We start from the raw sequence: 16,358 nt of genomic DNA, 5'->3' as shown, positions 1-16,358 counted from the left end.
AAACCGCCTCTGTAAGGACAATATGTATAATGCTTACCGTTTATTAAAGTATCCTGAAATGCAAAGAATTCAAGTTCCTGAATGGGCGGACAGAAGCGGTTTCTCTTCTCGCAAGTGAAGTAGATTTTTTAAGGCAGTATTTTTCAAAGACACAAAAGGGGGACATCACAACAATGTCATTGGTCACTTGCAATGTTGACCCTGGAACAACATTTATTATGATGATGTGGGAACAACACACAGACACGAGGATATCAGATCATCCCCTGCGGATGACAGCCGTACTGCTCCGACAATCCATCAAGCGGTGCGGCTTCGTAGCTTAGCAAAGTCGTACTAAAACATTTGACAGATTTTCGAGCGCCGTGTACATAAACTCGTCTCGAGGTCAGTAAACAACCAGAATTCATACATAAGGCACACGGGATTATAAGGGGCTCTGTTGATTTTCAGAAAAATCAAAGGATTGATTTTAAGTGTGCCGTATTTTCCAAACAACATGGTAATAACGACGGCCCGCTAGCATGCTCTACCAAAAATAGTGCTTTGTTGTGTATCTGACGGACGAAAGCTAAACCAGTTCCACACCACTGAAGCTGCAGCATTTTTACAAACCAGTTCTGGTTCATCGTTTCATTCAACGATCCACTTTCACTCTTCTCATTCCCCGTCGCCTTTTTCACCATGTGCGTATGAAAACAAAGGCACTGCGCATGCGCGTTTTACCCATATTCTATCGTGATATTTCATTTTCTTATCGTTGCCCAACATTACACCGGTATTACCGTGAACGGGATGATATGGCCCAGCCCTATTTGCATGCATAGAAAAAGTCTAGCTATTTTATGTTCAAGACATTGGTAATCTACAAACTCATTGTCCTCTTTATCACTTGATGCTACACCTGAACCACTTGATAATGTCTCTGACTCCTGAGAGGTATTTAAGGATTTATCAGGGGAGCTACTTTCACTAGGACATGCATTTGCATGAGAAATCAGTCTAATACAGTTTTTTATATCTTTTGAGTTTTTTGTGCTTTCTGCTTGTGTGTGACGTAAAGGTTGATAAATTGTTGGTAACATAGTCACATTTTTGGAAAGGACAGGATACAGTCTGATGGGTTTTTAAGTGCCTTAAAATATGTGAAATAAATGTATGCTGTGAACAGTTTTCCTTAAATTCACAAAAAACACACACAAAAAAAAATGTTGAGATCGCCTGCCTTTTCTTAGCCCTGTTGTGTGATCTGCTGAGGTGAGACTTCAATGCCCTTCGTGTCCTAAACGAACAGACTCAGTCACTGTAAACACAGGGCAAATGAAATCCTCTTCTATGTCGTAGCTGGTGATGTCTTAAGAGTACTTCTTGGCTTGAACAGACAAAAGAGCAGAACTGGCACTGCATACAAAAACTATAATGAGAAGAGAGGAGAGGACAGTGTCAACAATTCAAAAGAAACCTAAATTAATCTCAAATTACCAAAGTTACATTACCTGATTATGTGTTTGGGGGCGGGGGGAGGCACCCCTGTTCTGATTCCTCTCCTTACCAACTCTTCGTCAGTCCCTCACAAATCAGGACAAGTAGTGGTCTGGAGTTGGCTTTTAATTCTCTAAATAAATAAAAATAGCAATTAGTTTTAAAATAAAATACCAGCTTCCTGACATTACTTAAGAATTTTTTTCTCCTGTCCTAATTGTTTTGACTAAAGTGAGCTGATTCTGCCTTGTAAAATGCCATGTAAAACAGTGTAAAACAAATAATTTACAAGATATACATTACATCAAATGTTTAATTTATTATTAACAGATTGTATTCTACATGGAATGCACCAACAGTGTACTGGGATGTATTATGTATGCCAAGGATAATTGTGTGTGATTGGTTTTACAACTTAGAATGACAAACATTGAATTGAAAGTATGAGTGGGATAAAACTCCTGAAGCATCTGTTTAAATTATCAGTGCATTTATTAATGATGCTCCATAAATAAACCAAAACAATGTTTTGTGCATAACAAAAAGCTCACAATTGTGCGATCAAAATGTAAACTAAAAGATGCTGAGCATAATAACAAAGACAGATTTCGCAGCTGCTCTGTTTCCAAGTTCTACTGCGTGACTGACAGCCTGGAGTTTGAAATCCTCTTTGTAACCATGTCTCTTACAGGTGCCATTTATGGTCCTTATACACATAATATGGTAATATTACGTTGAAGCAGAGTATCACTCTGCGAGGCTCCTCGGTAGCTGTAATAATCCAACAATCAATCAAGCAGTGCAGCTTCATAGCTTAGCAAAGTCGTACCAAAACATTTTTGACAGATTTTTTTAAGCTGTGTACCACATAAAATTGGTTCGCGGTCAGTAAGCACAACCAGAATTCATACATAAGGCGCACTGTCTATTTTTGAGGAAACGAAAGGATTTTAGGCCGTGCGTCAAGGCGTTAGCCCGGTTAGCTCGTTAGAGCCGCCCAGCTCCACGCACGCGGTGATCCGCGGTAACTAGTTAACGGAGATTTGCCCCATTAATGCAGTTACGGCATTAACTTTACGCTGACAGCACTAAAATAGTAATCTTCAAATGTTTTCTTTTTACCGACCAGATCCTCTTTGATAGCTGCCGTGTCCATCTTGTTGCCTGCAGATGAAGCGATGGGGGAGGGGGAGTTGTGTTCAGTGAAGGAGAGAGCCGAGGTGGAGTAACGTTGCGTAGAGACAAAAGTGGACGAAAGAGAGGCAAACTTGCGGCTCCACAAGTATAATTATAATGTAACATAGACTACATCGATATAAACGATATTGTTACATCTCATATCTCGTATAAAAATATATTTAGAAACTCTACATGTCGCCCAATCCTAATCACTTGTTCATCTGTTTTGTTCCAGCTTCATTACTGGATGCATAGTTCTAATGCATCTGTGTTTTTTAAGTTATTTAAAGCCTGTTTGATATGACTCTTGCAGACTCTAGTAGTTCGTATTTAATATTTACTGCTCTGTAGCTGCTTCTCTGATCTCCCTCTCCCTCCTGTTTGTGTGTTTGGTGGAGCTAGCTGGCCGTGAGGACTCCACCACCCCGTTCACACAGAAACTAAAGCATACATTTTATTGGCTAACAGCGATTCGAACAAATTAGACGACATGGCAGCGGGCGCCCCCGAATTTTATTTTTAAATAGCAGCGGGGAGGTTGCAGCCGTTGGTCATGAGCGAGACAGCCTATTTTGTTTCGTTAGGTGGTATGGCGGCCACAGACTGCACTTCATGAAATACACATAGGGGGTGTCGCGGAGGCTTGTCAGATATGAGCTCGCCTCTTTAGTAGCGTCGGATTTTCATTGTTTTGTGACATGGCATGTAGTTTGTGACATGGAATCTTAAATGATATAGTAAACACATACCCATGAGCCACAAGGCTTCTTAGCCTAGAAAGTAATGCTATGCTATGTTTCAGAAAAATACAAAGCACTTCAGTTGTGATATTTCTAAAATACAAATTGAGACTGTTCAAACATATACTGTCTGATATAATAAAAGAAACATTAATTGCCTTTAGAAAGTTGAGATGAACGATCTAGCCAGCTCCTGGTATAAAAAGCCTCACGTTCTCATTAAGGCAGACGGCCAGGTGGCTTTCAGTCCTTGCAAAAGCGCAAAGTAGACCCCGTAGTATCCAAAAATATGAGATGCGCATGCGTGCTCAGGTACAGAAAGGCGCCAAATGCTTCAAATCATGTAAAACTTGAATTCATTCATTTTGCCAGCAATAAATTTCATCTGGGACCAACTTTTGCTCTAAAACGTTAAAGGATTAGTTGAAACCCTTAATGTATTTGAGTTTATGGGGCAACTCAACTTTTATTGTTGAATTGTGAAAGAAATGACTGTAAGCTCAACAATTGCAAGTTTGATTTTTTACAGTGCAAAGCAGTTCGGGGATGAATGACGTCACACACATGGATCCTCTGTCGGAATATAGTAAAACTGAGGACGGTTGGTTAGTTGGCTTAGTCCTCCTTTGATCGAATCAAAGGATCGAAGAGAGCTGACGTCATGGCTGACGTCACGGTCGCTGCCAGAAAAATCTATAAATAGACCCCAGTTTCTTTAACTCGGCATTTTAAGAAACACCTAGCTGTTTTCGCAAGCCAGGAATCCTTGGGAAAGAGAACAGTTTAACACTTAAATTATTCAGTTAGCGGTTTTGTTTTGTTTTTTGCGAAACTTTTATAGAAATGTCACAGGAACCGTCCAGCAATTCAGTGTCTCACAGAGAAACGAGAGAGGAAGGACCGTCCAACTCAGGGGAGAGAGGAATAGTCCAGGGCATGGAGCCCAAAAAGAAAATTCGCATAAGCGAGATAGAGGGGGTGCCCTTAAAGATAACACTGCAGATTGGAGCACTTGAGCAAAATGTGCATGAACTTGAGGAAACGCAAGAGTTTCTCCTTGAACAGAACAACACCATTGTTGTTCAGCTGTCCAAGGCTGAAAGCGAGAGAAATGAACTAAAGAAACGGAATGCAGATCTCGAGAAAGCTTTGAAAACTATTCAGTGTCAAGTGGAAGAATTACAGTTTTCAAAAACCAAAAATGCTGCTGAACCTGAGGGACTTGAGACTCCTGTTGCTCAACCACCTCAGGATGAGGTTCAGGGTACTGGTATGTGGCATCGTGGTGCCAAATGCCTACTTAAAGTAGGTTTAGGTCTTGCCACAGCGGCCCTTATTGTTCCTGCAGCTTTCTGGGTCTTCTCAAAGATGTCCACCTGACGTGAATGACCCAGCTGCTCCCTGTGGCATTGTGCTTATAACTGATGCGCACCTGCGGACCACTTATGTGCACCCCAGGTGCGTCCACCTCCCCTGCTTTCCAACCACGGTCCACCAACTACACCAACCTCCGATAACTATGCAGTGCTCTCCTTTAAGTTTTATTTTGCCCCTCACCCCCCAACCAGTCGCGGCAGATGACTGACCCTTCTTGAACCTGGTTCTGCCTCAGGTTTCTTCCTGTGAAAGGGAGTTTTTCCTGGCCACCGTTGCCCAGTGCTTGTTCATAGGGGATCATTTGATTGTTGGGGTTTATACTTTAAAATGTCATTTTATTTAAATTATTTCAGGTGAGGGGTTCACTTGATAGGGAGCACAAAAAGCTGCAAATATTAAAAAAAACAACAAAAAGTGTATTTAGCTGCAAATCAAAAATAAAAAAAAAACAAATATTAAATTTCCCTACTGCTTCGTTTATTTACTTAAAAGAACAGCTTTAAATTTTGTGTGATAGTGTCATGGCCCTTGGTCAAGTGATCCAGGGTTTATCTTTTGGACTGTGTGAATCTGGTTTAATTTGTGTCCTTTGATTTAATAGTATTCATGGTTCTGTTTCTCGTCTCCCATGTGTCCATGTTGCTTTTGTATGTCGTGTCTCTTTAGCCGCCGCAGCAGTGGGCGGGCACATCCACATCATCCACGTCGCCGCCAACATACGTTGTATGTTTAGACCATTTATATCATTTGACATCCACAGGACATAGAGGTTCGAAAGACACTGAGTCATGCAATACCTTTAATGAGAATACTGTCAGTGAACACTGATGAGCTTCTGCTTCTTTAATGAGCCATAATTCTCATTAAAGAAGCAGGTTGGCTCATAAAGTGCTCTGTAGTTATCTAATGCAACTGCCATTTGTTTCAGGACATAACCACAATCTGTAATCAACACAGGGTTTATTGAACTGTCGGCTGTGCAGACAACATGGCACGCATGAAAAATGGGTAAGGACATTTTGTGAACACTCATAGTTGATGTCTTAATTATGGGGATAGCTACTATGTAATTGATGCTTCCTATTCTATCAGATAAGGTGCACCTTGTGTGGACGTTAAGTTGGCTCATTTTTGCCTATGAGGTCTAAAACTTCTGCTTACATTTCAACATGAATGTACTACTACTTTCTACTTAGTACCTGAGTAATCCAGCAGAACAGCTCCAAGATGGTGGTGGTGTAAAGGCAGCCCTCTCTATGATATAGAGGAAATATATTTCATTTGAGGGTCAAATATTACAAGCTCCATTTAAAACAAACAGCACTATCAAAATACCAGGAAAAACTTAATTGCCTTTATAAAAAACAATGTGTGCAGACCAGCTTTAATTGTGGACAAATTGAAATTCAAACTTCAGTCAGACCATATTCAATTGTATAAATATGCATGAAACCAAATGCAATGCTACTAATCTGCTGAAACAATGAATGCAAACCTGAAGGTCTGAGGGTTCCCCAGATAAAAAATACTTGGCAGAAAAGTCTAAACCTTGTTCCCATAAACCTTTTTTTTCTCTTTACGCTTCCAGAAATTCTTTATATAAACTATTCACATAAGTAATGTCCAGACTGAGGCTGCAAGCACTGTTCAAAAACCAAAAAATAAACAACACTGGAAACTCCTGAGCTAAACAGTCTTTAAAGTTTCTCTTTCACTTTACAGCTTTTTCTTCGGCTTCCCTTTCTTTTTCTTTGCAGGGTTAGCAACGATTCTCTTCACCTGGAGCGGCTGCAGAGTGCAGGAGGGAGACTCTGACACCTCCTCAGATTCACTTTCCAGTTTCCTTTTTTGTCCCCTTCTTTCACCACCTTCCTCCTCCTCCATGGCAACAGGTTCTTCAGGCTTAGCACCTTGCAGCCATGCCATGTCCAATGTAGGCACTCTGGGCTTAATGGCATCGACAGTGTCGGTAAACACCCCATCATCACTGGAGGAGCACCGTCTGAACCCGAGGGCGAGCACGCTTTTCAGCCCCAGCGGCTCCGACACACTCTGGCTCAGGCGAGGCACCTGGCAGGCCGGCACTCCTCTGGTGGTGCTCAGAGCGATCAGGTGATTAGTCATGTGTTTCGGTTTGACAGACTTGCACACGAGCAGCAGTCTGAGTTCGTTTCTCTCCAGAGCCTTGGTCACCTCGTTGATGCCGATGGCCAGCTGCCGTCTGGCTGCCACATCTGTCCAGCCGTTTTTGGAGGAATCGCTCACCTGGGGAACAGGTTGTGGTGCGACATCAGGTTTTTTGCCTTTCTTTTTCCTCCATGGGCGAAACACTTTCACTTCTTTTTTCTCCAGACCCATTGAGATCAACTTATCCTTCAGAGTTTTCAGGATGAAGTGCATGTCCTCTTGGGGGAGCGGGCTCCATTTTGAGGCAAAGGGTGAAGTGAAGGAGGTCTTGGCTGGAGTCTGCTTTTTGATTTCCTTTTTAGTCGGCTTTCCGGGAGCTGCCATGACTGTTTGGAGCATAAAACAACCGACACTGTAACAAAAGAGAGAAAAACTGCTTTAGAGTCTGGCAACCAATCACTGGATACTTTATTAAGTACACCCGTTCACCTGACTGGTAATGAAGGCAATCAGATGAGTTCCCTGTACTTAACCTCCACAATCACCAGATCTCAGAGAGAGCACCTTTATGATCTGGTGGAACAGGAGAGTCACATCGTGTATGTGCAGCCACAAATGTAATGCTGTCATGTCAACATGGGTCACATGTTGATCCCCCAAGAATCTTTCATGAAGAAATAAAGCAGTTCTTAAGGCAAATGGGGGTCCAACCCAGCACAAGGAAGATGTATGAACTGGCCAGTAAATGTAAATAATTATTGATGTTAAATTAAAGCACAGAAATGCCAAAGATGAGTTAAACAGCTTACTCACATATAAAAAACGCATACCGAAATCTTTTTTATTTTCTTGTTTGTTTAAAAGGTAAAAAAGTAAAAGCAGTAAAGAGTAAACACGACTAAGAGGAATAAAGTACATTTTAAGATGAGTGAATAAAATAGAAAAAACAAGAGCACATTTGTTAATTTTTTTTAATCCATAAGTCAGACTAAACAAACAAACAACGCCATTATACACTAATACGGTTAGTAACGTTTTTATTTCGCATTTCTTTAACCCACATGGAAATGTCGTTAAATTTCGGATCTTCTTCGGCTCTAATAAAAAACTTTTCGCTTCTGCGAGTGTTAAAAACAAACACAGCCGCCGTTACCTGTAGTTAAAGCAGGTAACGCATTTCTCCTCGTCTTCTTTACAGCTTCAGCACAGCTGCATGAGACACACAGGGCGCTGCCATTTTTGTTTCAATTTAAATAACTTTATTTAAAAAGCCCCACAGCGCCGAACAGCGGCGAAAGGGCGACACGACAGTCAAATCATCAAAAATCAAATCAAATAATAATAATACACATTCACATGTAATGAAATTTTGGGCAGATTTTTAAAAAAAATATTTTTACATGGAGTTCTGTGTAGGAAGCATATTGTGGTAGAGGTTGTATTAATCCTGCTGAACTGATATGATTATATCTCCCTAAATGTATTACACTGTTGCAAATGACACGTCATAAAATCGACGTAGTCAGTGGACTAGGTGCCATAGTCCACCATATCGCCCCACTTTATTAAAGTCTGTGTGCGTGTGCGTGTCGCTGTGAGTGAGGGTGACAGGCAGCCAATCAGCACCTCCGCAGCTGTCTGCTCCCTCCCCCTGCAAGCCTCTGCTTGGCTCTCATAGTGCATCGATCAGCTGTGCTGCAATTACTGCTGCTTAAAACCCTTCAGAGCAGGACATTCATCTGCGCTCCCAACCTTTACCTTTACCAAGATGACCCTCCAGGTAAAATCCTGCGTTTCTTTGCTCTTTTATTATTGTTATTATTATTTATTAGATGCTACATTATCGCGATGAACCGAACAGCGCATGCCATCTTCTGGCCGTATGAAGTCATCCATCTTTGACGGCGTGGATGAAGGAAAGTCGTGCCTAAACGCGTTAATGCTCTCGGCTCAGTGGTCCTGATGCTGCTCTTAGAATTTAAAGATGTGCTGCTTAGAAGCAGAAAATATGAAAACATGATGAAAATTCACTAGATTCAGAGTTTGTCTCTATGAGAACATGCGGAGGTAAACTGGATCTATATGCAAACATCCGCTTTTTGACCAATGGTCAGCATTCAGAGCTGGATCATTATATATTTCAGCCGCACCTCAGTAAAGAGTTAAAAGGTATTTAGGTCTTTGCGCATATTAAAAATGGTTCCTGTGGTCTATAATTATCAGTTCTGCTGTGTCCCAGATCCTTTGAAAAGCAGATTATTTGAGTAGGCACACAGGCTCTGGTCTCATATAAAAGCCCATTGTTTATCTCCAGCTTGTGCAACAATCAGTTTCCCAGGACTGCCCCGTGCCTAGAATACCACACTCACATTTCTTATTCAGTGCTTGTAACTCATTAATATGCACACTCTCGTATTCGATGTAATTACTTTACATTCCTGCTGGACTTTATTGCAAAGAGAAGAAAGCCTCCAGTCCAGTGTTTTCCCATCGCAGACACACTGCTTATGTTTTCTGAATAATTAATGGCAAACATAAAGAGTGTTCATGTCACCTGCAGGCAGAATTTGACAAGGCAGCAGAGGATGTGAAGAAGGTGAAGGCCAAGCCCACAGACGAGGAGCTGCTGTTCCTGTATGGCCTTTATAAACAGGCGGTTGTTGGAGACATTAACACTGGTAGGAACCGCTACAGAGAAACTGAATCACTCCCATAAAGAGTTCATTAAGTTCAGATTTTTTTTCCTTCTCTCTGTGTGCTTTCACAACTGTAGAGAGACCGGGAATGCTGGACCTAAAAGGAAAGGCCAAGTGGGACGCCTGGGAGTCGAGGAAAGGTAACGAGTTAGGAAAGCTTGTGATTGTTACATTTGTCCACGAGAACTAAACACTTTAACTGAAGGTGCTGGGAAAGTGATTCATTAGCAGGTTATAGATCATACAAGGATATATGAGACAGATATTTTTTGCCAAGTTTGCAGCTGGAACAGTTTTTGGTATTTGTCTGTACAAAATAAGGTAAAGGAATTGGTTCTTTTACACTACGAGCCACACACACACATTTACACTCCACTGGATGCAAGGACGCATGCAGACTGGAGGGGCTCCACCTCCTTGTTGCCTGTCTATTTAGTACTCAAAACCTGCTGAGTCCACAGGTGTAAGTCATGAGAATGAATTTTGTAAAACATGTTTATAGAGCATGAGTTCAACTGAGTTTTGCTCCTCTGCAAACATGGAGGAATCTGCTCCAAATGAGGTGTGTTCAGTGTCAACTAAGACTCACAGGAGGTAACTTTTAGGAAATTAGAAGTTAGTCATTGTCAAAACATCCAAATATTTTCACCACTTAGTTTCATCCAACATCACACGAACGTTTTAATTTTACTCACTTATTCATTGATTTTTTAAAAATTTATTTTTTAAAGTAAAATTACCCTAAAAAAATGTTGAGTTAAGGCATTTGCAGGTTAACATGATTTAGCTGCACACGAGCTGTTTCTGCAAGTCTGTGTTTAGTGTTGAGTACTTGAGAAAAAGGTGACTACACGCAGATTTTGTTGGGTTTTTTGTTGTAATAGGTTCATTTTTAGTGACATCACACTTGTGCAAAGAGTCAAAGGGTGGTGTTGAGCTCCACTCATTTCTTTGTATTTTTCTTCCAATGACTCAGACCATGTAAATGATCTTGAGCAATAGCTCTCCAGGCTTTCTGAAGGTCTTTCAAAGTTTGCCTTTGGACATTGTTTGCTCCTTTAACTCATTTTCAGTCCAGTCCTTGTACCTGACCATTTTCAGAGGAACTGTTTTATTTGTTAAGCAATTTAGCACTGAATCATTCAAGGAATAAAAAGTTACCTAACTCGAGAAACGATCGAGAGACAACTGATCAAAGTACCATTTTTAATCTTTATCTTTAGGCCCTTTGTTACTAGCAGCCTGTTGCACAAACGCATCATTTGTTCACATGTCTTTTGCTGAAGCTATGAAAAAAGCCAAAGATAACACAGTTTTTTAACAGAAGTATTCATGACACAGTTTATAATCTGGCAGCATGATAATGATCCCAAAAACACTGCACGCATATACACACAGATTTTTAAAAATCCAGTTTTTTAAAGTTTTATATCTTTACTTACACATTACCGTAACAAAAACACAACCCAGATGCCAGCTTCCATGGTGGTGATTTATCATAATAATAATAATGGATTGGATTTATATAGCGCTTTTCAAGGCACCCAAAGCGCTTTACAATGCCACTATTCATTCACTCTCACATTCACACACTGGTGGAGGCAGCTACAGGTGTAGCCACAGCTGCCCTGGGGCAGACTGACAGAAGCGAGGCTGCCATATCGCGCCATCGGCCCCTCTGGCCAACACCAGTAGGCAAGTAGGGTAAAGTGTCTTGCCCAAGGACACAACGACCAGGACAGATACGCTTCCCAACCCCCTGAGCCACGGTCGCCATCAGAACCTGTTGAGCTCATAAAAGGAAGCTTTTTAGGGTTTTTTTAGATTTATTACCAATAAACAGACCTGATCTTATCTAAGCATCTTCATCATGAGAATCTCTCCCATAGTTTAACCAACTTTTCAGTGCTATATGGGAGAAAGGCTATGTAAGCATGTATACAAATAGGAGAAAACTCCTTTAAGACATTATTATTTAAGTCCAAATCACTCGTAATTTGAACTCTTTCAGGAATGTCCAAGGATGACGCCATGTCGGCCTATGTCACAAAGGCTAAAGAAGTCATCAGCAAGTACGGGCTGTGAGACGTCCATGAAGTGAAGAGGCAGCAGCGATGAAAACAGACTACTAATTCAGACTACTAAAACAAAGCTGCTCTTTACTTAAAAGAGCAGCTTTGCTTCCAGAGGCCATAATTCTGCAAAATAATGTGATTTTAAAAAAATGTCTTTCTATCCTTGATTTTTTGAATTACATAGCTCAATTGATTTATGCATTTTAACGATATCTATGCAGTCTTTAACATATTAATCTTTCTATATGTACTGCATACTGGACTTAGATTTGCAGCTTGAATCAAAACAGGACAATTTAAATGTTGGCAAATGTGAACAAACACGTTTTGAAGATTAAACCTTTTTCTGCACTGTTTCCTTTCTTTCATTTGTGCTTGTTTTTATTGAGAGGTTGATTTTTTTTTGCCTTCAGTTTCAGTTTAAAACAACCTGCATAAAATCTTTACACAGAGAAAGGATTTTAGGTTTTATTCATGAAGAGGCCCGACTATGGTCTGTGCAAACGATTACAGGAAGTTTTGATTGACATACAGTTATTCATACTTAAAAGAGTTGTCTTAGCTGGAACTACACCTGCAACACCTGCTTTGGTGCCAACCTAAGTGGACAACAGGTGCACTGGAGAGGCAACACCACAACCCTCAAAGTTCAAGCTGGTGGACACAGACGGTTGCTCTCTCCTCATCCTCCTTACTGGTTTCTTTCTAGTTTTTGTTTTGCTGGTGTCCTGACAGCTGCCGGCATCTTCATGGCATAGATTCAACAATTTTCTGGAAATGTTTTAAAATAAGTCAACATCACACAGTTGCTGCAGATTTCCATGATGCAAATCTCCCACTGTACCACATCCCAAAGGTGCTCTCTTGTGTTAAGACCTGCTGACTGTGGAGGCCGTTTGAGTACAGTGAAGTCATTGTCACGTTCAAGAAACCAGCTTAAGATTATTTTAGTTTTGTGACACAGTCCATTATCCTGTTGATCCATGCTTTCATGTTGTTTCATTAGACCAGCCAATGTTTTTCCAATCATCTGTTGTCTAATTTTGGAGAGCCTGTGCAGACTATAAACTATAGTTTCCTCAGTTTCTTGTTTATAGCTGACAGGAGCGGCATCTCGTTTGGTGTTCTGCAGCTGAAGCTCATCTGCATTTGGAGATGCTCTTCTGCATACAGTTGTTATTGCAGTTACAGTAGAGATGGCTGTGTCGGAAAATCCCAGTAGATCTGCATTTCCTGAAACACTGAGACCAGCCCATCTGGGATCAACAACCACACCACATTCAAAATCGCTTAAATCACCTTTCCCCCTCATTCTGATGCTCGCTTTGAACTCCAGCAGCTCCTTTTGTTCACGTCAACGTCCCTTAAATGCTTTGAGGTGCAGTGTGATTGGCTGATTAGATAAACAGGTGTATCTAATAAAGTATCCGCTGAAAGGTGTGGTTTCATGTATTTTTCAGGCCTAATCTTTCCAAAGTTTTAGGTTGTTGCCACACACTGCCTGCCTGACCTCACCCTTCAAAGCCTCTTTATTATTTCACTCATAAGTAATTCAAGCCAGGGCAATTGCCCGCGCATGCGCAGTGAGCTGTTCCGGGCTGGCTTGAGTCTATGGTTTAGTGGGGTAAAGGTGAAGGGCTACAGCTGCAGTCCAGCACAACAACTGAACGGCTGCTACACCGGCTTATATAAGAAACCAAACCCGCACGTTCACAACATTTGCGCTGAAAGCCTCCAGAGCCCGCGGCAGGTGAGCAACGGGAGCTAACAGTCCAGCTTTACAGTGCAGTTAAAGTAAGCTAACGAGCTGCTCCTCAACTATTGTTTGCGTTTGCACTCGACATTAACGCCGACAGGGGCGAGACGAGCGAGTGCACCTTATCAGCTCAGTGTTACCCGGTTAATAAGTGTTTATTGTAAACAGTTTGGTCGTTTGCACTAACAGGTCTCTGCCCGAGCACGGAGAGGTAGGAGTTTAATAGTTTTAATGTGGTGCTGATAGCTGAGCTCAGGATTTGCCGAGTTTTGTTCAGAAACATGTCAAAGCTGTCACTGTGACACAGTATGCAACTACTCATGTTTGAGACTTACACAGTGCAAGCCTTACTGTTGTTTTAAATCTGTTACCCAAGGCAATAAATAATATGAGTGTTTTAACTGGAAGTAATGATGAATGCGCTTTCAGCATTGTCAGCTTATTATCCAGGTGTTGCTGCTTTAAGTACTAGATAAGGTGGTTGTTGAAGGTAAAATGCTATGAAATGCACAGTTTAAATGTTTTACAATGATTTTTTTTTTTAAATGTCATAAACCACAAAAGCTTCATGTGTTCAAAGCAAAACCAGTCATAATCACAGGGTCTTCAAATGGTTTATAGTGCTGTTATTTTTCAGTATTAAAACAAATATATAACTGCTTTTAAATGTATCCGCAAAAAACAAAGAATAATTAGTGTTATCAAGGTTTGTCTATTATATAAGTACCCCCACCCTGGTATATCAGTGATATAAAGCGTGGAAAGGCTCTGCTTCATATCACTGTAATGTTTCTTTTGTGACAGGGGGAAAGGAAATGGCAAATCAGCTGTCTCAGTCTCTGCCGGAGCAAACCTTTCAGTACCAAAACAGTCTGCCGCCCCTGCCTGTACCCTCACTGCAGAGCAGCCTTTCTAAGTACCTGGATGCAGGTAGGATGTCTGCTGTCATCAAGTTAGTCAGTTTCCAGGCTTTTGTAAATATTTGTCATGTGACCTTTCAGTTGTCCATATGTCGTATCTGTTTGAAACTTGTCTGTGTCATTGGTGCAGTCTGTGGTTTTCTATTAACCAGCGTTAGTGATTCTGGTCTGTGATTCTAGACACACGGTTTCTTTTTTAAAACAACATAAAATAAGATGTTAAATAAATAAATAAATGCTCACAATTGAATTTAATTCAATGGGAAGAACACAAATTATTAACCAAAAGGTGTAGGCTGAAGCTTAATTACACCTATGCTTTTTACATTTCGTTTCACCAAAACAAACACCAAAGATGATGCAATATTAGGACTGAACTAGAACAAAAACAGTCATACTGTACCCCAGTTTTATATTTGTTTACTGCCTGATTTTTGAGCATTTTTTATTTACATAGTGAAAAATCTTTTTTGAAGTTAGTTTTCTCATTTTTTCCTGCCCCAATTAAAAACAAACAAACATGTAAATAAAGTTTGTAAAGCATGTTGTTGCAGTGCTGAGATCCACTTACTAATTTTAAGGCATCGAGTTTTATGAATATTCTGCTGGTTTCTTCTTAATAATCAATTTATAACTCTTCTATAGTATGTAAACTGGATTAGCGTTGGTTGTGTATACGTTTGTGCAAACCTCCACACAGTAGATCATATATTTATATAGCACCACTGAACGACACAGGAAATCTTTCCTGCCTGTGGCCATCTCCCTGTACAACGCATCCACTTAACACACTGGTTACTGCTACAACTACACATGTTTCTTTTCCAGCTATTTATTTATGAGTGACTTATGTATGTATGTGTGTATATATATATATATATATGTGTGTATATATATATATATATATATATATATATATATATATATATATATATATATATATATATATATATATATATATATATATATATATATATATATTGTACTATTCTTAGTTAGCGTATTGTCTGTCTTGTCTTAATGTTGGTTTATAATGGAGCACTGTAACAAAAAATAATTTCCTCCAGGGATCAATAAAGTATTCTGATTCTGATTCTGATACCTATTAGGATCAATATAGCATGTGTGTTAATTTTCTTATTTAAAATGTCTTGTTTTATACATTTTTGCAATAGTTTGTTTTTAGCTCATTTATGTGAGCATTCCAGCATAATTTATAGTCAAACTGTTGGTTTCATACACTCATTAAACTTAAATTAAACTTTTAATTTGTGCACCCCTGAGCCTCTGACAATGGCTGTAAATGCTAAACAGTTATGGCAAAATGTCTGTGAAACCTGCTGAATCAAAGCTGAAGCTGTTACATCTTCATTGTTTAATTTGAAATCCACTCTTGTGGTGTGCAGAATTGTGTCATTTTCTAAAAGCTTAAGGATTTAACTGTAGCAGGAATCATGCAGGTGTTATCAGATATATGTGTGAATGTTTTAGAACAAGTTTATATGCACTCAGTCAAACCATTAGAAACACCTATAAACACACACATATACATACATACATATATATATATATACACACATACCGCAGACATGAGCGAGACAGATAAATACGAAGGCATGCCGGCTCGGACGTCGCCCGGATCAACAAGGTCCGCGTCAGGTGTTGAGGAACCAGGGCACCCTGACGAAAAGTGGGCTACTGGAACAAGAAGGCATCGGTGGGCAAGAGACGAAAACAGGGCATTGTTGGAATGCTACTACGCAAGTAACCCCGGCGGAAGGGGCTACATGAATAGGATGACGGACCTATGGATTCTTCGATACCCAACATCCACAATGACGGCGAAACAACTAGTAGCTCAGTGTTCCAACATTCGAAAGAAGGGACTGCTCTCACAGCTAGAGATTGACGAGGTACAACACAAATGCTACGGCAAGGAGGAGTCAGGACGCCAGGTCAGGGGGGAGATATCATCACCCCCACCCGAGATTGGGTACATAGCCCCA

The 16,358-nt window shown here is 40.4% G+C and overlaps 3 protein-coding genes across 4 annotated transcripts in view; 2 read left to right on the top strand and 1 right to left on the bottom strand.

Annotated features, from left to right (window-relative positions):
- Positions 1-6,478: 6,478 nt before the first annotated feature.
- rpp38 (ribonuclease P/MRP 38 subunit) lies at positions 6,479-8,118 on the bottom strand. The gene is made up of 2 exons (XM_085365658.1): positions 8,059-8,118; positions 6,479-7,317 (listed from the first exon to the last, which is right to left on the bottom strand). The coding sequence occupies exon 2, from the start codon at positions 7,302-7,304 to the stop codon at positions 6,495-6,497; it is 810 nt and encodes a 269-aa protein (XP_085221784.1). The 5' UTR covers positions 7,305-7,317; positions 8,059-8,118; the 3' UTR covers positions 6,479-6,494.
- Positions 8,119-8,508: 390 nt separating this feature from the next.
- acbd7 (acyl-CoA binding domain containing 7) lies at positions 8,509-12,024 on the top strand. The gene is made up of 4 exons (XM_085366549.1): positions 8,509-8,685; positions 9,466-9,583; positions 9,679-9,741; positions 11,613-12,024. The coding sequence occupies exons 1-4, from the start codon at positions 8,674-8,676 to the stop codon at positions 11,684-11,686; spliced, it is 267 nt and encodes an 88-aa protein (XP_085222675.1). The 5' UTR covers positions 8,509-8,673; the 3' UTR covers positions 11,687-12,024.
- A 1,272-nt stretch (positions 12,025-13,296) lies between these two features.
- The window catches only part of crot (carnitine O-octanoyltransferase), a 22,456-nt gene continuing 19,394 nt past the window's right edge, over positions 13,297-16,358 (top strand). Inside the window, exons 1-2 of one of the 2 annotated variants that reach the window (XM_085366547.1) lie at positions 13,297-13,426; positions 14,237-14,362. In XM_085366547.1, the coding sequence (XP_085222673.1) occupies positions 14,248-14,362 (115 nt within the window). In that variant the 5' untranslated portion in view covers positions 13,297-13,426; positions 14,237-14,247. Of the gene's footprint in view, positions 13,471-14,236; positions 14,363-16,358 lie in introns of both variants that reach the window. The other variant, XM_085366548.1, reaches the window with a different exon arrangement.

This window comes from Diplotaxodon limnothrissa, linkage group LG11 (assembly GCF_057381915.1).
Source record: "Diplotaxodon limnothrissa isolate DT_005_m linkage group LG11, D_limnothrissa_male_GT1.1, whole genome shotgun sequence".
NCBI classification, from domain to species: domain Eukaryota; kingdom Metazoa; phylum Chordata; class Actinopteri; order Cichliformes; family Cichlidae; genus Diplotaxodon; species Diplotaxodon limnothrissa.
This window is presented reverse-complemented; position numbering and strand designations above follow the sequence as displayed.

Bases quoted from the DNA above. Each gene is read 5' to 3' on its own strand.
- acbd7 (XM_085366549.1), top strand. The intron at 9,584-9,678 runs GTAGGAACCGCT...TCACAACTGTAG, and splicing joins TGTTGGAGACATTAACACTG to AGAGACCGGGAATGCTGGAC. The intron at 9,742-11,612 runs GTAACGAGTTAG...GAACTCTTTCAG, and splicing joins CGCCTGGGAGTCGAGGAAAG to GAATGTCCAAGGATGACGCC.
- rpp38 (XM_085365658.1), bottom strand. From the start codon at position 7,304: ATGCTCCAAACAGTCATGGCAGCTCCCGGAAAGCCGACTAAAAAGGAA.